The following is a 23,365-nucleotide window of genomic DNA, read 5'->3' as shown; positions in this document are numbered from 1 at the left end:
TCTTTGTTTTAACACGGAGCGTTGCTGCTGTGTATCTGTTTGTATTATGGGCTTTTTCGTCCTCCTCTGTGATTCTGTTCATTCATATTAGCTTTTAGATGTTTTCCTGTTGGCCTTTCGTTAAACCCCTCAAGAGGTTCCGCAGCACAAACACTCAGCGATGATCAGAGAGAGCTTAACGTCGATCAATACTGTGGGATTAGTAATGAAACATCCAGTTTTTGGTCCATTAAGTCCCCACAGAATTATTTTCTGTTTCCTTTTGTCTTTTTTTACTCTTGGCCTTGTGCTGCTCCTGTCTGCTGTCTCTCTTTGGGGCCATTTGGCCTGAGGTGCAGCCTCTCCAGAACTAATCTAGACAAAAGTTTCCTCTTTTGTGATGATTTTTTTTTTAAAAAGCCCCAAGGCGTGCTGAGTCTGTTGGTCCACAGGCAAAATCTTTGGCGAGTTGAAATGCTTGTGTCTCTCAAAGGAGTTTCTTTTCACAACACGTTCTTTAGAACAGAGTTCAAAATGAAATGTTTGCAGTTTTACTTAGGACAGTAACAATTTTCTGATGCTTATATCGTGTTTTTGCTGCCGTCTTCTCAGTGCTTGAGTTTTAATTATGGGACTTTCATGATAAAAGGCTGGTTTTAAAGTTTAAAGGGGCAGTGTTAAGTAAAATCTTTCTTGAGCTTTACATCATGTTATAATGTTATTTCCAAATCCAAAACAGATGTGGAGAGTTTCTTTGATTCTTTCATGTATTTTTGAGAAATTATTTAATCTCCCATGGCAACCATTCAGCTGTGCAAAACATCTGGGTGGACCTAGCTCCGCCTTTGAGGTGCAGCTCCTCCTTGGAGATGCAGTTTCTAAGCTTTTAAGCCTGACAGAGGCAGATCTCAGCCCCCACTCAGCTCCTTAAGACTAGCACCTAGTGGAACTGCATGAATGCTGAGCTCATTATAGGAGCTACTTATCAGCTAAACACTGATAAAAACGTTTTTAAAGGATTAATGGAGGAGCGACGTTGCAATGACTTCCTGAGGACGAAGTTTCAGAAAGAGCAGGAGTTTCTTAAAGAGACAAATGCCCAATTTCAAGATATTAAATTACGAAATCAAAGTCATATTTGATATATACATCTTTTTTATAATAAGTGAAGGCAACATATTTAATTGATTGTGCTATATAACGGCACTATCTAAGTGGAATTCAATAAATGCCCTAGAGAAAAGTTATTTACTGAGGTTTGCTGACATTTGGTGGTGAATTTACGTTTTGCTTCCAACTACATTCTGTTTATCTCAATACAACTTTTTAATTAATTTTGAATAAATTAGGTTACTGCTCAAAACAAAAAACAGTAGTTTTTTAGTGGAGAGCTGGATGGAGAGCTGGATGCAATATTAGCCACATCTCAGAAGCTAATGGTGCTTTGTACAGCTATTAAACAATAACTATAAACATAATAATTTTCATATTCAGTTTCCTTCATATAAAGCAAAATATGTTGAAATGCTTAACGTGTATATTTTTCCACATACTTCAACAAATATATTTTAACAGTAATGTTTTTGAAAATTCTCTTTTGTTGACTAAATTCAGAAAGTGCAGATAAAAGTTTACTCAGAGCGATCAATTCAGAAATGAAGAGGCAGTGGGATGTTGAATAAAACATCGTGTTGATCTCAGGGTAAACCAAAACAAAGTATATTTTGTAACCAAACTGTACTGCTTTGAAAAGTTTTTTGTATTATTATTATTTGCTGCACAGCTAGATGCAGCTGAATAATCTGCTGGTCTCCTCCTTTCTTCCTTTTGTAGTCGTTCACGGCTCAGCGCCTTTGTGAGATAAGACACGCCGTGTCTTCCTCTAGCCATTTCGTTGACCCCAGTAAAGGTTCCTCACTTCTGCCTGCTGCTATGATTGAGGTCTGAGAGGTCTCCCAGCAATCGATGCAGAAAGATTATCAATGAAACATGCAGCGGGAGATCTCTGCAGCCGGACTCACCTCTGCAGCAACACCGGCTGTTTTACTTGGAGGTTGTTTAAGTTTGATCGGTTTGTACAGTAGATGTCAGGAGTGCGTGCTTTGAACATTTCAGGTTTTTACTATGTAAAACTTTTATTGATGCAAGTTATTTCAATGTTTTTCCAAAGCATGATAAATATAAAGAAACAGCAAAGGCCATCGTCTGTCATTCTAGAAAATATGATCAGCATCCAATAGGGATGGGCATTTATCATACCGTTTGTCATTTATCGTGATCAATTTCTTAAAAGTTTTGATTTATCGTTGTTACAATACATTCTAGTTAATGTTTAAAGTCCTTCAAAACTATATTTTTGGGATTATTTTTATTATTTTCTCCACTGTTCAATGAGAGCATCAGTAAATTAGAAATATGATTAAATGTGCGTATTAATAACGCAATTCACACTTACAATCATTACAAATGGGAATATTTTTAGGAGCAGTGTTTGTGTTTGTGGAGCTATGAATGCTGTGCCATGCAATCACAGCCATACAAGTTAACGAAAAATAAAAATAAAAGAGTGATAAATAGTTCACATCATCGCTTATATCGTTATCACCATTTTATTTGTTTTATTGCGATCTTATAACAAATATCGTGATAAAACCTTGTGTCCATATCGCCACTGCAGACATCGAGGTTTTGCAAAAATAAACTAACCGTGGTGCAGACAACCAGCTCATTCTAGTGTAAAAACTTTTCTTCATCTAAAAACGATCAATTGTCATGTTTTTCCATTGAACGAATTTCTTTTCAAAATCTTAACTTGTGTAATTATATTGTTCATTCAAACGCAGCTAGTCATCCCTCCACACAAGCAAACCACACTGTCCAAGCAAATGAGTTAAATTCGTTACTGACACTTTTAGTCTCCTCTTGACATTTACAGGAAAAACACACACACACACTTTCAAAAACATTTCCATAAATTCCTCAAATACAGAGCTGAGATCTTACCAAGCATTTCCTCGCTGTTTGCCTCTCTCCTTCCTGGAGTTTTTCTTTTTCCGCCTGCACCCTGCTGATGTTGCAGATCTCGATCTCTTGCTACAATAATCTAACTCCAGCAGTCTGCTACGGTCATGTCACGAGAAGGTACAAAGCGAACGTGTCGGCTTTGTATTTACTGTGTCTGTTGTGTATTCTGTGGATTTACAGAGACTCGCTGCAGCTTGGCCAGAAATCTGCCATGACCTAAAGGAATGGAATCTGCTGGCTCTTAGGAACAAATTAAACAGCTCAGCAAGAAGTTTAATATGTGACTGTCAGAAGTTTCATTGCAAAGTGCCTTATGAAATAGCCAGAAGAAGCCCATTAGGCACTTTTCTGTCGTGAGGAGCTGCTTTGCCCAAACTACAATATCAATTCACTTTGGACCCGAGGCCATCCAGATGCTTCCGATTTGATGTGATCTTCTTGTAATTTAATGAGGTACAGAGCACGTTTTTTATGGCGCGTAGGGGGCTGAGGTGAGGCTGGAGTAAGTTGAAACGGCATTTTAAAGCATTTTCTCCTGACCCGTTGTTTTTATATACTCCCTGAGTAAGTGAATGAATCCTTTAACTGGGCCATGATTCAGATCTATAGACACGCTGCACCATTACGTTGCACACGCAGGATCCCAGCTCCCTGCCGGAGGGCCAAAAAAACGCTTAATGACTACCATTGGTTTTAGCTGTCAAGTTGTCAACAAAACGTGCTGAATCTTAATCGTAAGTGTGAAATATAAAAGAAAAAGGGATGCAATGCTTTGCTAATAATTGTAGATAACTAGATAACAAGGTCAGGAAAAAATTTTAATTTTGTAAATATTAAAATTTACAAAATTTTAGTTATGCTAGCTTGACTTTGATAACCTTAACATGTAGATGTGCTGTGGAATTTGGTTTGTTTCGGTCCAGTAAAAGCACTGCACTGAGTTAATACCTACATGCAGGGGCGCCACCAGGAATCTCTGGCCCCATGACAAAAAAACTTAATTGGGCCCCACCTGTACAGCTGCTGTTACACTTTCTTGAGTCTATTTGACCCATAAAAGGCATCAAATTTTAAAGGCTTGCAACTGCCTTGCTTTCTTTGGTCCAAGTCTGATACTAGAACAATTTTACTGCTTGTGAATTTTACATGCAACAGTCTGCATATAGTATGCAAATAGGTTGCTTAATTTTTTTTATATTATTAGCTTTAGCTTACTGAAATGTTTCTCCCCACCAGCAACAGTCACAGGCAATGTGCAAAATATATATGAAGCAATCAAGACTTCTCAAAAGATACTATGTTGTGGCATTTCATTCGAACATATGCAGTATATAACTTTAATAAAAAAATATGTTTTCTCCATATTTGTTAAAGTTGTCACCATGTTGTGACAGTTTGCTATGAGACAGATAATCTGTGAAAAAAATCAATCTCCTCCACCTCCTCCCTGAATTACTATTGCTAGCTAAAGTGATGCACCGTTCTGACCAAAAACAACCAATCAGAACCAGGAGGAGGGTCTTAGTGCTGTCAATCAACATCATTCACTCACTGCTAAATGTGCTAATGGTGGAGAAACAACTTATTGTTACAGGAAAACTGTTTATCTGCTGTCATTGGTAGCTATGCTAACTAAACTGAGCATTCACAACAGGCTATGTTAGCTGCAGCATAGCACACAGTGAGGGGGAGGGAGGATGAGCAGCACCACATGAGATTGTGATTGACAGTACTAAAACCTGCCTCCTGCCTCCGATTGGTTGTTTCTAGATAGCACTGGGAGAAAGCAGAGGAAATAGATTTTTCACAGAGAATCTCTCATGCCATACTTTCACAACACAGTGACACTTTTAACAAATATGTAAAAAATATTTATATAAAAGTGGCATACTGCAGCTTAAATTTCACATAGGAGAGGACGGGTCAGGAGGGACGTGGCAACAGATACGTATCTGTAATTTAAATGCAAGTTAAGGTAAAACTGTGTGGACTGGCTGCAGTCCAGACACGAGGCTGTTTTTTATTGTCATTGTATAAAGATTGTTTGAATTTCTGCCAGTAATAAATACATTGTTTCTGTTGTGTAATTGTAAAAAGAGCAAAGACAGAGAAATCCCTATGGATTCCCTGGAATGATGCTAACTAGGTTGTCACTGAACACAGTGTTACTTTTAACACTTGGGACAGGAGTTAGGCTATGCTGGTATCGGGGTTAGAGCTGCTGCTGACTGACTCCTCTCTTAAGTGTGGTAAAAGGTACAGGAACAAGTTAAATATATGAATATGTTGGTATTTTGTTTTCCTCATTAAATGCTAGTGAAATGGAGGCAAACAGTCTGTAGCTAAGCTGATTATGCTAAATGGTTGATAATCTCACACAGTCTACTCAGCTCTTGGAGGAAAAACTGGGTTACAAATAGACACTCTTGTCTTTTTATCTCTCTATTTTTTTGAAAACTTGACTCTATTTTTTTTCTAGGCAGCATAGTAACTGCCACAGTCTTCTAACTGTCTTCTAACTGCTGCTGAACACGTTGTCAGGAGTGCTAAGCAGGAACAAACCATTTCATGCAGATCCGGGGGGGGGGTGTTCAGTGAAAATATGGATGTGTGCTTTTTGGTCTGGGAGGGATCAAATTAAATTTTTACTGCTAAAAACAATTTTAAAAACACAATATGATTAATTTTATAATTGACAGGACCCCAGTTTTTTCTATTTCTATTAACAAAAAAACCTTGTCCTAACTTCTCCCCCCTATATGGCGCCCTTGCCTATATGTCCAGGTTTTATTTTGTCAGCAGAGTTGTGTTAAATCAGGAGCGGGTATTGATAGCAGCTAAAATATTGATCATTTGCCCTCCAACGTTGTGCAGGTGTGTGAACTTTCCATATGCAAACAATAACATGTAATGTGTCTATAAACCCGGGAGGTTTTTGCCCATGCAAGTGCGCAGGGAATAGGATGCTTGTAAATTTGAATTGCATGTTCGTGCCGGCTGGGTCAGGAGCAGTGCCGGAGCAAACAATGCTCCTTTGCCCTTACCTGCCCTCACATGAAGCATGATTCAGCTCAAGGACTAGCATGACCTGCTGTGTAGCTCTCACCCTCAGGAGATTTTTTTTTCCTTCTCACTGAGGTGTTCCTTTGTTTCTCAGATCAGCCAGATATTTTCAACCACACAAGAAACCCTTTCAAATCAGACCAGGCACATTAGTCAGTGTTATTATCAGAGGTCAAAAAGCCCACTGGGGCTTCAAAGGCTTGTTCTTACTGCAGTCTTTTATCAGCGCTGTCCCCCAGCAGCAAAAATGCACCTTCACGAACATCCATTAAACTCTAATACATTATAAAAACTCTAACAGCTTGTTGATTTATTACAGGTGCGGCTCTCATTATCTGCTTAATGTGTTATTTTGCCATATGTTATGAATATTTACTTTCATTTACAGAAATATAGAGACTTCACAGCCTAATGGTTAGAACAACAAATATGTTTGGGTTGTTATTAGAGGAAATGATATTGTGTTTTCTCTTCATTTTTGTGGTCATTACTTGGTTATTATGACACAAATAGGTGTTTTTAACTTTAATATGTTGTGGAAGCCGTTTTTGTTTCATTTATTTTATATGATGAGCTAAAACGTATGAGCATGTTTCCAAATTAGTAAGCTTTGCTAATAGGCTAATTTGGTCAGATTTAGCTCTTATAAAATGTTACAACTATAGCAACATTACACATACATTTTTATTTAAAAAATGTCGCTTTACACACTTCTTTTATTTTATTGAATAGCTCAACAGATATGACGTTTTATTAAATCGGACTGTTTGAAACGTGGCTAACAAGAAGTTAACTAGCAAAGCATCTCATGTTTCGTTGACAAGAACCTACCAGCACAGCAAACAATTACTGTAACCTTTATTATATTTTATCTGTGGTCTTTGTGGATAGAAAATTATCTTTGCTAATTCAGTAATAAGACAAAATGCTACAATAGTGATACAAAATTAAATTTTTTTGTTTGTTTTTTTGGTCTCACTTAGATTTTTAATAAATTGACTGAATATCAAAGATAGCCCGAGTTAAGGAAATATTTGCTTCTAAAGCCAAAGAAAAAGCTGTACTGACCCTATAAGACAACTTAATATGTCACAACCAACTAGCCAGCTGCTAGTTGGACCAGCTGCTAGTTGGACCAACTAGCAGCTGGCCAAACTTCTCCAGCTGGCAAGTGGTCCTTCCAGGAACACGACCGTTATGCGTTTGCTGTAACTGGGGATGAATCTTTTACACTTTACCTCATTCACTCTCCCAGCAGTCTGAAATGTTCGTTGGATTTCTCCAAGCAACTTCTGATTTTCTGGTTAACACCCAAGCTGCTGCAGTAAATCGTCGTCTTTTTTGTACGCAAACAGAAAAAAAAATTAGCAAAACTTTGAGTTGTTGCTTTTTCTTTGCTTTCCATTGGTTTATGTGCGTGCATAACCATGGTGCATTTAATTAATATCTTCACCGTAACCCTGAACTCATCCATTGCTTTTTCAGACTTTGACTATTTTTTTTTTTTTTTCAAATGATATCTCATTATGTGACCGACGCTCTGCACGGAGACGGCGTGCTTTTCTTGCACAGTCCAAACACATGATTTTAAGGCTACGTTGTCACTTTAAATTCCCCCAGTAACACTCCATGGACAAGCAGGTTTAGACAGTGGATGGTTGATCAGTTGACTCCTGGTCTTTGAAATGCTCCAGTGCCATCGTAAAACTTTATGCATGCATTAGACAGTACTGAAGGAATACAGCTTAGGCATTCGACATGAAAAACACAATATTTATCTGTTTAAAGCTTTGACTAGGATTGACATTCCCTCCATCCGCCTTTGAATGCTAAATCGTCTGATTTTGGACCAGCAGTGTCGTTTTGGCAGCAGCAGGCAGCCAAAAATTTGACTTTCAAATCTCTGCACACTACTTCAGCATTCCCCACTTGTCTGTAATTTCTCACAGTTTGGTTACTTATCAGTGTTGGAAAGCCTCCATCGTATGATTGCACTGTTGTCAGTACAGATCACTTGGTTCAGAACAGACTCCACAATAGTCGAGTTTGATCCGTGGCCTTTGAATGAAGTGTGCCTCAGTACATAGAGAAAACATCGTACTTAAAGCAATAGATGTTTTCATGGTGCTGCTCCTTTTACCTAGAATGAATTTGTGTTTTTGTTGACATTTTTTTTGTGTAAAAGCACAAAATCTTACCAAGTATTTTTGGTTTAGTTCATAGTTTAAATATCTTAGTACCCTTGAAATGGGACAAAACTAACTTACAAGTAACTTTTAAGTACAATATATAGGCTTGTTTGGTGAAAAAGTATTAACTAGAGGTGAAATAATCTGCCCATGTTATGAATTAAAATGTCTTTGGCAGATTACTTCAACATTAAGTAATTATTTACTTAAAATCAAAACTAACTTGATGAAAAGTTAGTTTTATCTTAAGTGTGTTGAGATATTTACACTAGAAACTAGACCAAAAATACTTGGTAAGATTTTACGTAAAAAAATGTATAGTATAAAAATGTATAAATAGTCTTGGAAACAACATATTGAGGCACATATATGGTCAAATTAGTAGCCTATACATGATTGATCTGGAAAAAGACCAAATAAATTTACTTTAAAATCTGCTTTGACAAGAAGTGACGTCTGACTAAAGACAAAACTAGTGTGTAGCAGTAAAATCTTAAACATCCTCTTCCTGCTCCGTTTCTCTCCAGGCGTGTCGATGCCCATCCCGGTGATCGGTCTCCACAACGAGGACAAGGTTTTTGTCAATGGCAGCTGTGTCCTCAACGAAGAGCGCTTCATGCTGATTGGTTCTTTTGTGGCCTTCTTCATCCCGCTTGTCATCATGGTGGTGACTTACTGCCTCACCATACAGGTAAGCGGTTCAGGAGCCGACGCGTCGTGCCTGTAGTCCTTCAAACCCAGGTTTCTGTGCTCCTATGTCTCCTCATCGTCCTGTCTGATCCTCCGTAGGTTCTCCAGAGGCAGGCCACGGTCTTCCTGTATGAAGCCAAGTCTTCTTCCCAGCAGCCTTTGAGCGCACCAGCAATCACACTGCAGCCTCCACCGAGCCCCTTCCACCTTCCACAAATCAACACTCTTTCCCCTCCAAACTCGCAAGGTAACCACTGATCACAACATAAAGTCTGGACATAGATCAACTGTGTGTTATTTGTCTTTTAAAGGGGCAGTGTTGTGTATTTTCCAGGCACATGGTGGCATTTTATATCACAATCAAGTAGCTGCGTTACAGACCACCAGGGTGGACCGAGCTCCGCCTTCGAGGACGAAGCTCCTCCTCCTAGCTGCAGTTTCCAAATTTCAAGCTTCCACCACAGAGAAGTCCACCCCCATGAATTCCCCTACTCAACTCCTTCAGACTAGTCAGCAGCAATTAGCAAACACCTGGTGGAACTGCCCATCTGCTGAGCTGCTGCTCAGCAGATGGGCAGTCCATCTGCTGAGCTGCTGCTCAGCAGATGGACTGGTAAAAACGTTAAAGGGTTAATAGAGGAGCCATGTTGTAAAGACCACCAGAAAGAGCAGGAGTTTTTAAAGAGACAGAGGCCCCATTTCAATATGACTTATGAAGTCATATTTGATATATGCAGCATTTTTATATAAGCTGAGTGTCTCGTAGTTACTTGATTGTGCTATAAAATGGCACCACATGTCTGGAAAATGTTTAATACTGCCCCTTTAAATTAGCTGTACTTTCTTAAAAGAAAAATTAAATATTGACTTTTGACGTGAAGGAAAAAAAAAAGTTTTATATGTGTAAAATAAAACTTATATCTTTCCCCAACTGAAAGCAACTGAAAATGTTAGATTTTCACACCAGTAGTAAGACATGCAACTAGTTTCTTGGTAACTGAACGATTAACCCTTTCATGCATGAATTATGATCCTTTGTGTCAGGATTTTTTTTTTCTCAAGGCATAAAAAAAGGTAGGAAAATTTATTTTTTTTTATTGTTTTTAGGTGATCAATTGTAATTTTCTCCAAATACAAAGTTGTTATTTGAAAAATACATCAGTAGTGTTGTTCTTTAGGGGTTATCTGATGTCACAATATTTTTTTTACCTCCAAGAGTCGTCTACAGTAGAAGGAGGGACCGGGTCGGTCGGCATGCTTCTTTGTCTGTCGGCCATATTGGATTTAACAAAAAATAACTTCTTGCGTTTGCAGCTGATGGTCAGTAGTTGATTGTGTATTTTATGATGAGTTAGTGTCCACTTCAGTGGTCTGTGTGCATTTATAACATAAACGCAGTGACCACTATGCATGAAAGGGTTAATTCCCGTAATTAATTACTGTATTGAATGCATATTGAATGCATAGTTTCCCCTTTTCTCCCCTTAAGCCCTACAGATCCTTGTATTTTCTGTGTTTTTCTCCTGAACAGAACTGAAGCCGCCGCCCCTCCAGGGCAGACGGAACACGCTGAGCTGCCTGAAGGGCCCGGAGCCCAGCATTCTGCTCAGCGCCTCCACCTCGGACAGCCTCAGCATCATTCCCAGCTCCGAGGCCGCATCGCAGCTCAGCTCTCCGGCCGCCGGGCCAGGCCGGAGCGATGCCTCGGGTTGCCATGGGAGACGAGGGATGATGCAGGCCATAAAGAACGAGAGGCGGGCCTCCAAGGTGAGAAGGGAAGCTGCAGCTAGAAGCGAGGATTGGCAGGACAATAAACACGAATGAATACTTTTCTCTTTTTTCCTTGTTTGTTTTGTATGATAGATTATTAAGGCCAGCCTAAATAAAAAATGTGTTACAAGAATAAAGTCATACAAGAATAATAAAGTTATGAGAATAAAGTCGTAAAATTCAGAGAAATTACTTTATTTTCATAATACTATGACAATATGGCATAATGTTATGACATATTCTCCTACGACTTTATTCTTTACATCTTGACTATTCTGATAATTGTATTGTTTTTTATACGTAGTATTGTACCCACAAACTGGCAAATAATATCCAGAGACTCTTGATTGGGTTTTTCTTTTGCCCCAACAACTATAATTTTTATAGTTTAAATGACACAAATAGAGACACAAAATATCAGTGAAAATGGAAAAACTCAGTGAAATAAGGAAGTGACAGGAGCAAATGCAGGATGTGGAACAAGGACGCGAACAGACAGGGTGACAGAAGGATCCAGAAACAAAGAAAATCCAGAAGCTTAACCACCTTGGGTCGGGAACACCAACACTGATCAGAGTGTCACAAAAGCAGAACGCAAGAACAAACAAAATACAAAGGACTGGACAGTATATGGTAAGACATAAATTGATATAAACAAGATCAATATTCAAAGAAATAAGAAAACCAAATTACAAAGAGCAATTATCTACAAAGATCCACAAGGTGTTTAAAGTTCTAGTAAATCCTGGAAGTGAATGTGAGATGGAACGTCTTTCAAAAAAACTGTTTTCCTAATGGTGGAGAAACAACTTATCGTTGTTTCTCCACCATTAGCACATTTAGCAGCACGTACATGAGCATAATTGACAGCGCCAAGACCCTCCTCCTGGCAGTTTAAACAACGATATATAATTATAAAAATGTTTTATAAAAGTTACACACCCCAGCGATGAGCTTTTATGTCAAGAAAAACTGTTCAAATTTCTTAAAAACATGACATGTTTTTGTTGTTGTCTTCGGTGATGTGGAAATGTCTGCTGCAGTGAGGCAAGCTAAATAAAAACTCCAGCTACAACGAACCTTGAGCTTCTGCGGTCACAATCCCTTTCGTCCGCCGCAGCCGCCTCTGACACCGAATATCTGTGTCATTCTGTAAAACCAGGATGGGTGAATTTTTCTGACGCGGACGTTTCCCAACAGTGGACTTAGACATTTTTCTTCCAGAATATTCAGTGCAGTTCACGTCGCATGCTATCAAATCCTGTCAGGAAGCTTGGAGTGCTGCCAGAGTCGAGCAGAGCGGTGACGGAATTCAAATTCCTCTTTAATGACAAAGAGGCAAAAAAGCTCATACACCTACAGCCAACTAGGCATAACATTATGACCGCCGTGGTCACAAAGTTCTTCTCAAAAAGGGTAAATCCAACAAAGTACACAGCAATTCAGAATAGAGGAAACAAACTGCAGTAAAATCAAGTGTAACTCAAAGCTTCTTGGAATGAGAAGGTCTTTAAGCTGCTTTTTAAACCTTGTTTAATCCGCTTTAATTGAACTTTAGTTCATTTGTCTAGGTGAAGTCCAGTTTGCTTTGGGAGATGTGGATGCAAACTCTGGTCTGCCTACAAACCTCAGTTTCGGTTCAGTTAAAGTGAAGTCTGGCACGGTGCGAATGTATGTATGGGTCAAGCGGTCAGAGACCACTCGAAAACCTACCACTGGGGATAGGAGGTTGATGGCGTGTCATGTTTTCTAATGACTTGTCGCATGAACATACTTAATTCATGTGCAATTTTAGTTGTGTTTTTGAAACACAGCAGTTGCATTTTTTGTTTTTTTGTTTGAATCAACATTAGTAAATCAACAAAGTTTTGTGCTCATTTATAATAGAAACGTAGCCGCAGAAAGCTAACAGTAGGCAGACCATCACTGTTTTTGCCATCCTGACTCAAGTTCACTGCTGAAACAACCAACAACGATCATGTGTTTGATGAACGCGTTGTGTGTGTTTGTGTGTGGATCGCCAACCTGGAGGAACATTAAAACCACATTTTGTCTTTTTGTTAAAATACTAACTTCTCCCCTCACTTTTGCTTCAGGTCCTGGGAATTGTCTTCTTCCTCTTCCTTGTCATGTGGTGTCCGTTCTTCATCACCAACGTCACCTTTGTCCTGTGCCACGACTCTTGCAACGAGTCGCTGCTCCACGATCTCCTGAACGTCTTTGTCTGGGTGGGTTACATCTCCTCCGGGGTCAACCCTCTGGTCTACACCCTCTTCAACAAGACCTACAGGAGAGCTTTCTCCAACTACATCAGGTGCCAGTACAAAGCCGGGGCTAACGCGGCGGGACAGGGTGGCAAAACCCTCCTCACGCCCCAGCAGTGCCCGTCGCACGCCGTCACCCCTCTGTTGATGGGCGGCCACGACAAAGCAGGGGTGGACCGCAACAGTAACTGTCGCAACGGCAGCAGGGGAGACAACGGGAGGCTGACGGTAGACCCGGAGGACACGACAGACGACGGGACGCAAATCGGATTAGTGTCGCAGAGCCTGTCGGAATGCCACAACGCCGGCACGCTTTCAGAAACGGAGCCAGAAACGGAGATTGAGCAGGAGCTGTCGCTCATCAGCTACCCTCCCCCCAGAGAACACACAAGCAGCGTGTGACTGCATGCTCGCCCCCCTTTTGCTCCGACTCCAACCTCCTCACCCGGGGGCTGTTACGTGGAGAGCTGCTGAAGTGCACCAGCTCTATCCGGACGTCACAGAAGCAGAGGGCGGAAAGGCGTCGAAGAGAAAAATAACCCTCAACATTCCAAACACGTTTGCCGTCAGCTTCGCCAAAACGTTCGGTCTCATACCGTGAAGCTCAGGTTTTGACCTGTGGGGTTGATGTGTTCATCAACCAAACCTTGTGTTGCATTTCATGGAGACTGAGGTATCGAGCGAGGCAAGGGACAAAGTGAAGTGGGACTCGCTGTTAACCTGGTATGAAGTCAGGCGGCCCCTCCTGGAGTCCCACTGATGCGGGTTACAGAGCCAAGCGGGCCCCCCACGGAGTCCAACTGTGACTTGGAGCCCTCGCAGAGAGCGAAGACACGGTCCGAGCAAACTCAACCAAATACACATCTGAAACAGTCAAGCTTGACTGGCTGAACCTTTTCACACTGCTCAGCTGACGGAGTCTACAGAGGAGACTCTTCATAACGGCTGCAGTGAAAGTTTTCCCTGAGAGAACAGAGATGAAGGAATGTACAATCACCTCTACGCTCCGGTGGACTCGCAGTGCCATCTAGTGGTCATGGAAATATCTTCGATTGACCAAAGTAGATAAAAGAGCTAAAAGTAAAAGGGAAAGATGAGGGGGGGAATAAAAAAAAGGCAGAGTCCTTTCACCTTTACTGCTTCTGTCGTCAAATACAACCACCTTGGAGACTCACAGCTTCCAAAATGTTTTTACTGAAATCCACCAATAAAGTTTAAACTAAAAGAGGGGGGGGGGATGTTTTTGATAGAGTGCACAACTATTTTACAGATTGTCTTTAATAGGAACAAAGCATATGAATTTTTTTACACTAGCCATTCGAAATAGTCATGGTTTTTATCAGCTAGTCTTAAATGTGGAGGTTTATATGCCCATGTTGCCATCTCTTCCTTTGTTTTCTACTCTAGAAGAAAAGCATGGCAGTCCGCAACTTTACTTAGTGTTCAGCTGTAGTACAAGCAAGAGCTGAAAAAAGAACATTTTCTGTCTGCTTACACCATGAAACGGATCTATTTGTGACCTGATCAGTTTCTTCATCTCTGTTAGGATGTGGGCCACTGAAAAACAACAAAATACAGAGACAATATTCAAACCAACATCAAAAACCTGATACTTTCAAAAGTATTCACACCCCTTGAAGTGTTTTAGGTTTTTTAATCTTTACAAACAAAAAGTTTAGTGTATTTAAAGGGGCAGTATTATGTATTTTCCAGGCATAAAGTGCTATTCTGTAGCACAAATAACTGATATAAAAATACTATATATATTTAATATAACTTTAAAGAAATTTGACTTAGTAATTTAACACCTTGAAATTGGACTTCCGTCTCTTTAAGAACCTTCTGCTCTTTCTGAAGCTTCGCCTTCAGGAAGTCATCACAACATGGCTCCTCTATTAACCCTTTAACAACGTTTTTACCAGAGTTGCTCTGAGAAGTAGCTCCAGGTGTTTGCTAATTGCTCCTGGCTAGTCTGAAGGAGCTGATTGGTGGAGTCACAGAAAAGGTGTGATTTGTGAGGCGGAAGCTCTGAAACTTTGAAACTGCATCTCGAAGGCGGGGCTAGCTCCACCCAGGCGTTTTGCACAGCTGAATGGTTGCCATGGAGATTAAAAGATTTCTCAAACTGTATTTCAAGAGAAAAGTAGTTGTGAACAATATTGAATCAGGCTGACTCAGTTTATTCACACGCCTTTAATCTTTCTAAAACAACATGATATTTTCCCTCCAGTTCAAACAAGTAAAAATGTTGAAACAAACTTTAAGGTGCATGAATACTTTTGGATGGCTCTGTACCTACATCACCTGGTTCTCATTACTTCCAAGCATACATTTAGCCTATTTTGTAGTCTTCTCTAAAGGACAAATGGAAAGAGCTTCTGTGTTATTTACTTCTATGAGAAGCAGGGATTTCAGTCAAAGCTCAGCTGTTCATCAGCTCTACCTTTTCTTTTTTTTCATCTGAACTCTTTAAGCTGCTGTTCCGCCAAAGCGTAGCAGAGTTCGGACGATAAGAGCCAATGAATTAAAACAGGAACACTGATGCGTTTTGCATATTTATCAGCTTTGGTTGAAAATGAATAATTTAAAAGGAGATAATCAGATGATCAAAGCGCTCTCCTGTTGCACGTTCCCTCTGATGACGGCTTTTCAAATGGAAATGCCCGGCAGAACTGCAGCTTTGACAGGAATCCCGGTGATCAAACCGTCTAATTCAGACCGTCAGAGCAGAGAGAGCAAATATGTTTCGAATTTCAAAAATAGGGTGAGAACCTCGGCGCGCTTTGATCAACCACTGACTCTGCAACTTGCAAAATTTATAGTCCTGTCATTCAGAAACAAAACCCCCCCAAACCCAACGCTAGCATCCCTTTTGAGTTTTCAACCAGACATGGAAACTTTTCGCCTGCAAAATTACTTTTTAAACTTTAAACTTTCTCAGTTTTTGAGTCAAACTCAGCAACTTTGAGTTTCAGTCAACTGAGGTGTCAGAGTGAAGAAGTTGGAAGATCGATAAATATCAAAAAAGTAGCTTAACTAAAAAAAAAAAACGTAAACTCTCATGAGTCAAGTTACCAATGAAACTCAAAAGTTTGTGCAGAAAATCTGATTTCTAATACAGCAGAAAGTGACGTAGAATCTGGCTTTTGGTTTTAGTCGGGCAAATGAAGTTCATTGGCAGGATCGTTTCTGATAGATGTATTTGTTTTCTTTTTTTAATTTGAACAAAGCAAAAGTATTCTCAGATTGTACAACAGTGTTTTAGGGCCATTGTAGATATAAACAAAGCAGTAGTAAATTTCTACCACAAATGTTCAGAAATGTTGAGATTAATCTCTGAAATTTTCTAGAAAAAACAACTTGGAGATATCTGAGTTTGAAAAGTCAAAAATACTATCTAGAAAGAAAAATTGAGGTTGAGCTCAGAAATTTTGTATAGAAAACTTGGAAAAATCTGCTTTTCAAAAGTTTATTTTTAAATGTCCAAAACTGGAAAATGTTCAGTTTTTGAAACTCTGAAATGTCCATGTTTTTTTTTTTTTCTTCTAGAAAATTTCTGAGATTTATCTCAAAATTTCTGAGTTTTTGGTGGAAATTTACTCCTTTTTTTTTTTTCTGTCAAAATGAGAGTCACGAACGATGTTTGTAGGGTTGAAAGGTCGAACTCCCGCTGTCACACCTCTTATCGCTGAGGCCAAATAGCCAATAACCAGTTGGCTTCACCATTGGTGTTGGTTGATTCTGTCCATCCAACAATATTCTTTAATCTGAGAGCGACTGTGTAGCCGCTGGTCTAGATCTTCATAGGTACGACTCAAAAACGTCAGAAAAACAAGAACAGAGGCTCCAATCTGCAATTACAAAATAAATAATGGCCGAAGTTCTTTCCTCCTTGAAGTTATTTGGACGTTTCTATTAAGTATCGGTCAACTCCTTTTTTTTTTACATCTCAAGGGTAGATAATGGAACATTTTTAAAATATCAAATTTATGAATATAATCAAGTCTTTGCGCAAAATTTTAACCCTATGTGGATTAAAAAACACACAATAAAATCAAACTTTTACACTCAAATTATGTTTTCCAAAGTAGCTTGATGATTTTTTTTTTTGTTCACCACATCGTCAACTTTGGGTAAAGAATAGTTTTAACCATTAAAATCCTAAATTAAATCCAGCCATAAGTAGTTCTGAGCAGAACTGCCTGTGGCTTTTTCATAAAGAGAAGAAATGGAGGGTTTTTATTACCCTTGTAGTAATTTTATCGGTAATATAGTAAAGCAATGTCCAATTTGCTAAACTGCTCTGTGGGTTGCTAAAAAAAGGCAAATTAAAACTCCATTCAGACCTTTCATAGACTCCTAACGACCTTCAGCCGGCTCTGAAGTGACGAAGTGTTTTAACAGAACAATGTCCTACAAAAACATCAAACTGCACAAAGCAAGAAAAGGGAGGACGGCTTCTGCAGCAGGACAAAAATCCTTATTTCACCCCAAGGAATGTGAACAGATGGTTCCTCAGCCTATAAATCTGTGTAAGGTTTTCCTCTACACTCTCACCTGGGTCACTTTACTCCTGCTAAAGACGCTCACGGCGTAAATGGAGCTATTTAATGAAACGTATCGGGTTTCACCGACATTTCTTTTGCAGCCGTGTTGGGAGTGTGACCCAGTCATCCATAGGTTTCTTTGAAGCCCCCAAAGCTTCTCAGAGGCTGAATATTAACAACTTTCAATTCAATTCGCTGTTTCTCTTTTCACTCCTAACTTTTAGTGAGTCAGAGTTTATGCCAGTAAGTTAGAACTCCGATCTAATAGGCGACTGTCTTTGAATTTGTACATCTAGGCTGAAAACAGAAGATTCTCTTTTCTCATCATGATTTTGTCAAATAGCTACAGACTTGAACAATTTTCTGTCCACTAGGAGAGGTTACAACGAGCTATTGACTGTACCAAAGTTTGTAAGTATTTCCTCCATTACGGATTTATAGAACTATTTTTAAAAGATAACCTGAGATAATACAAATTCAAATGATTTATTTCAGGGAAAAGGTCCAACCTGGCTTGTATGTGTAATTGGTAATTTTAGCAATCGGTTGTAAGGCCTTTGGTACCAAAATCTCCAGTCAAGTAATAGTGAAAATAGACATTGGGTCAAAGGTCATTTCTCTACCAGTTCTTTGTTCTACTGTCAGGACCCACTCCTCTTAATGGTACCGGTTTTGTCTCGTTAGTCACCAGGTTTTCACCAAACGACTCCGAGATCATCGGATATTTTCTAGTAGAAGTGGGACAGGCCTTTGTGTTGTTTTCGGTCTGCAGTAGGTTTTCATCTCTGAACGTCACCGTGGATGTCTCTCTGTTTTACGTAAATGAACGCAGAGCAGAATTGATCTGCGCTGCTTCATTGCTCTGCGTTCATTTACGTTCTTTTGAATGAGTCGTTAGCTGCGTTTCCATTGACCATAAAATTGAACAAATTGGAATTACGAAAATGAGTTTGCCTAATGGAAACGTGCCAATTTAGGAAAAAACAAACATGTTTTTCAATTAAATGCTTTAGCGGTAGGATGAGGTAGTTTTTCAGCTGTATCAGAATTTGGTTATTTTGTAAATTTACACAAATTGGAATTACCAAAGTAAATTTTCTTAACAGAAACACATCAGTTTTGAAAAAAAACTCACATTTTTGGATGAAATGTTTTTGTTCCAGGATGAGGTAGTTTTTCAGTAATATAATTTCAGTATCTTGCAAAATTGCAGTATAAACACTTTTTTCGCATCACAAAAGTCATGTGATCAACAACCAGATGTTACTGCTGGTGGAAAAGATGAAGGAGACGACAGGAAGTGGTGGGAGGATGACGGTGCAACATCCTCCCACCACTTCCTGACATTACGTGAACAAACGTATTCATGTGATTTTAATTGTGTTTCTCATTGAATTGAAACACCAAATTACTAAATTGTGTGGGGTTTTCACATTAGTGGATTATCGACTAGATTTTGCTCCCATTTTTTGTGGAGCTGCAGCTACTGATGCGGTTTTGGAGTAACTTTGTTGGGCTGCCCAACCCTTGCTCCATGTTTTCTGTAATAGCAGATAACGACCCTCCCTGTTGGTTTCTGGAGTCCCAAAGCCTTAAAATGGCTTCGTAACAGTTTTCAGACTATTAGACATTAACAGATTTGTTTAGTTTTTAAGTCTTTTGGTCTTCATGCTGTCAGACAGGTTCTATGTAAATGATTTCTCAGTTCTGCTGGGACGGTTACATTTTCACATCAGGATAGCCTTGATTGGACACAGTTGCTCCCCTCATTAATGAAGCACTTTTTTAAACGTTTTCTTGTATTTAATCAATCAGGATCTCTTCGTCTGATACTAAACATTTTTTGGTGAGCTGAAAATCTGAAACATACGACAGAGTATTAGGGTTACGCTAAGATAATATAGAGAATAAAGTCATAATATCTTTATTTTAGTAATTTTATTACTTTATTTTTTATGTTTACTTAGTATGGCCCTATTACTCCATCATACAAACGTGTAAATGAAGAACAAAAAAAACTTTTCATTTAGAATAAAATACTTTTTCACATCATTTGAAGTGTTTCAAATCTCCTTGAACCGACCTTAAATAAATTTCCTCCTACTACCACTTTTTCCCCTCTAAAAAAATAATACATCATGATTAGAGTTTAAAATAGAGGAGGGGAAATAGTAGTGAGAGAGCCACAGTTTAATAACTATGCGTCTAGTGTACCTGTGTGTACCTGCGACCCAAGCTGCTGCTGCTGCTGCCTGAGATTGATTTTCTGGTTTGTATTGATTGTGTCCAGCCCTGCAAATTCAATCAAGGCCAGATATAGGAAAGCAATCACTGTGAAGACATATGTGGAAAGTTATAAAGTAATAATTTGATCTGGGTCTGGTGTGTACAGGGATAGCTTCAGTTATTTGTTGAGTGTCCCTCTGCTTTTTTTTTCTGTATCCATTGAATTTTATATTTCCAACAAAGCTGCATAAGAATAAATGTTTTGACGATAAAGAAATAATCTGTTATTTATTTTTGTCCCCCAAGCACTGACTAATTACTGAAGTCCACAGCTACTGTAGGTCAGCATTCAAATGACAGGAGACGGATAGCTAGCTAGCTTAGCGTGTGTTAAGGTAAACAGGTGGGGAAAAAAACATCTTTATGACAAAACCTTTCATTAAAACATTGTATACAATTCTCTTTCTCTGTGCCAGCATTGACTTAGAAAAAAATTAAGATAAGCTAATTATTTTTGTCAACCTCTTTCTAGATATTATTAAAAAATTTTAATTGAAAGTAAAGTAATCATGTGATATCTTATTAAACCGTTATCAGTTTTTATGTGTTGTAAATGTACAGAGGCAGTAAAAGAAGCTCTGAATCAGCTAAACAGCTAACTCCACACATTAACTTAAGCTAGCATAGCATAACCTCCTTTTGATATAACTATGCAATAGCTAACTGCATTGTTTGGTTTTTGTTTATTTTAGTTTTGTAAATGTAGTGAAATCTGGCAACTTTATCAAAGCAGAAGTTCTTCTAATTAGACTGTGGTTCTTTATTTTCTTCCTTTTACAAAGTTTACGCTAAGCAAACATCACTGAGAGCTAACTGCATCCATTAGCTTTGCTCAAACCTTCTGGTTGAAAGCTACTAGCTTCTCATTGAAGCCGTTGATTCACAAGTGTGGTGTTTGGAGATGCTGTACAGAAATTAACCTTAATGAACATGATAATGGTGAAGCACCTTTATGCTGTAATGTTCAACAAGATAAGGACACTTGTAAATTGACAATACATTGACTGTTGAAGCCCATTTTTGATTGATTTTATAGAAATATTTGTATTGTCAACCAATAACTGGGTCATTGGTCTTTTGCTATTCTTTTGTAGGTCAGAAGCAGAAAGGTTTGGAAATCTTTAGAGTATCAATGCTGTAAAACTAACGATGGTCAAAACGTTTTACTGTAAAATCAAGCTACAACTTTTGGTCTACTAATAGAAACTGCAATAAATGATTAGCAAAACAGCATTTAGTATCATAAAACATACTTAAAATTTTAAGAAAATAAAATGTTTGCTGAGCAGTTTTCAAAATAATTCAGTAAGCACAGCGGATCATTTGAAAAAAAAAATCTCATAATCTATCCTAGCTACTGGTTGAAATTTAGCAAATAACTGCCACTAAATCCTAAGTGACAAACTTACAGTTTTATTCATTTCACACATTACATGGATTTTATTCACGTTTCCAAGTCCTTATTTCTGTTAACTATGATGAATTTCCAACTTCAGCTAATAAAAAACACATAGGAATATTATATCACACTAAATAAAGAGAACATTTTTAATACAGAAACACAGGCAGGTTTGTTTAATACCTGTTTTTTCCCCCAAAAGTTACTTTAAACTTCATAAATGAGCTTCATCAGTACTCATCTTCTCACTGGTTATGACTATGTCTTTGCAAAAGATTTTATTGAAAAAGTTTGACGAAGAAAGTTGCAGGATTTGGATCTCAGTTTTCAAGTATCCTGTAGGTTCTGGATGTCCCAACACAGCTGAATTAATAGATGAATTGGCCTCTCAGTGTGTTGAGTTCTGCACATAAACTATTCAGTTGGTAAACCAGGGAAACATCTGAAATATGCAGGGCACCAGCTCTTAAGGACCAGAGTTGACCACCCTTCCTCTAGAGTGCTATGTTAACTTTAATTGGATTACTTTTTCCAATCACCAGAGTAGCTTGTTTAGATACAACCACAATGAAATTAACATGTTAGAAGATGAAATCTATTCAACTTACATACGAAATAAGAGCGGCACTTGGTGCAGACCGATGTAAGAAGCTCTTTACATGATTGCAAGCATAAAGTGGCGTGGAGAGTTGGCAGGATGATCAATCAGAAAAGCCACAGTGGTTTCCTGAAAAACACACTTCATCCAATTTTAAAGGGGCCTCAGGCTGATTACTGATAAATGAAGGTGCTGCAGGCAAGACTTCAAGCTACAGCAGTATCTGTAGTAACCGACGCTCTGCTGAAAACGTCAGCATTGCATTTTTTATGCCATTCAAACTTCAAGAGGCCAGTAGTGATCTCGCAAAGGGTTGAATTGAGGTTAGACAACGCTTGTAAAGCATGTAATTGCTACAATGAGCCACAAGGTGGCGACAAAGCTGCGTACATGACAATGAACATCTCAACAAATTGAAATTAAAAGGTTACGATAAAAAGAAGGAAATACATTACTGTTATTTTTTGTTGATATTGACAAAGGATAAAGCTAATACAAACCATACAGCTCACATTTTAGTTTTCTCTATTATTATCTTAGAAATATTCATTCAGTGTCATTTCAAAGAGCTAAGATTATTTTTAAGTTAGTTAGGTTTTGATTTATAGCCCTTTTTTCCTAGTAGTGACCAAAATAAAACTTGGGACAGTTGGCCTTATTGACAATGTCTTTTTACTCACTACTTATTAATAAAGAAATGTATTATTACTACAATCAAGGATTATTAATACATGTAGTTTATCATTTTAAACTATACCTTCAGCTTTAGCAGTGCCACTGTAAATAATGGCAGACTTATTCTGAATGCTGAAGTGAGAATTAACTGAGCCTAGAGAAAGCTGACGGTGGCCATGATGGATCACTTTCCTTCAGCTTTAAGAGAACCTGATCTTTAATTCATGTTGGCTTCATGTGGAGAATAACAATAAGATTTTTTTTAAATAATAAGCACCTTTTTGTGTGTGGAATCTGATTTCAGTGTGACCATTTGCAGTGCCCGTGCGTTTACAGCTAAAAGGCTCATCTATCTCTTGATGTATGGTCGACGAGAAGATGCTCTTTTTGGGCTGGGATGGATCAGCACCACGGGCAGTGGTAGAGAGCGCGTTAGGTAGCGCCATTAAAATCAGCACCACGGCCAGGGACGGAGATCTGTTTGAAACGTGATGCAGCAGCACCACCTAGTGGTAACGGAGGGGAATTGCAGCAGACTATGTAATATTTCATTATCTTGCAGCACAGTAGTACACTTAATCGTTGATTTGAAAAGCCAGAGGCGACTCATTTATCTCACCATGTGATTAATATGATGAGAAAAATGTACCATATGAGTGAATTGAAGGAAATGACTAAAAACACAATGGTTAACTTTGACAACTGTAAATATGGGAGTGTTTATTGCACTTTTACTGGGCTTGGAAAATAATTCATATTTACATATTTATTTCATACTGTTTAAAGCCCTCTAGGTCTTCAGTCTTCACAGTTTTTTTTTGGTGGAGAGTCAAGCTGCAGTGTTTTCGCAACAAATGGTGTAACGACCCGACTAAGGCTTT

The 23,365-nt window shown here is 38.7% G+C and overlaps 1 protein-coding gene across 5 annotated transcripts in view; it reads left to right on the top strand.

Annotated features, from left to right (window-relative positions):
- The window catches only part of htr2cl1 (5-hydroxytryptamine (serotonin) receptor 2C, G protein-coupled-like 1), a 180,652-nt gene extending 165,843 nt beyond the window's left edge, over window positions 1-14,809 (top strand). For all 5 annotated transcript variants that reach the window (XM_008435330.2, XM_008435326.2, XM_017310246.1 and 2 more), the window contains 4 exons: window positions 8,783-8,946; window positions 9,045-9,192; window positions 10,477-10,712; window positions 12,812-14,809. In XM_008435330.2, the coding sequence (XP_008433552.1) occupies window positions 8,783-8,946; window positions 9,045-9,192; window positions 10,477-10,712; window positions 12,812-13,381 (1,118 nt within the window). In that variant the 3' untranslated portion in view covers window positions 13,382-14,809. The remainder of the gene's footprint in view (window positions 1-8,782; window positions 8,947-9,044; window positions 9,193-10,476; window positions 10,713-12,811) is intronic.
- Window positions 14,810-23,365: the final 8,556 nt, after the last annotated feature.

Source organism: Poecilia reticulata, linkage group LG18, assembly GCF_000633615.1.
Source record: "Poecilia reticulata strain Guanapo linkage group LG18, Guppy_female_1.0+MT, whole genome shotgun sequence".
Lineage (NCBI taxonomy): Eukaryota > Metazoa > Chordata > Actinopteri > Cyprinodontiformes > Poeciliidae > Poecilia > Poecilia reticulata.
Note: the sequence above shows the minus strand (reverse complement) of the source record. Positions and strands in the feature narration are given on the sequence as shown.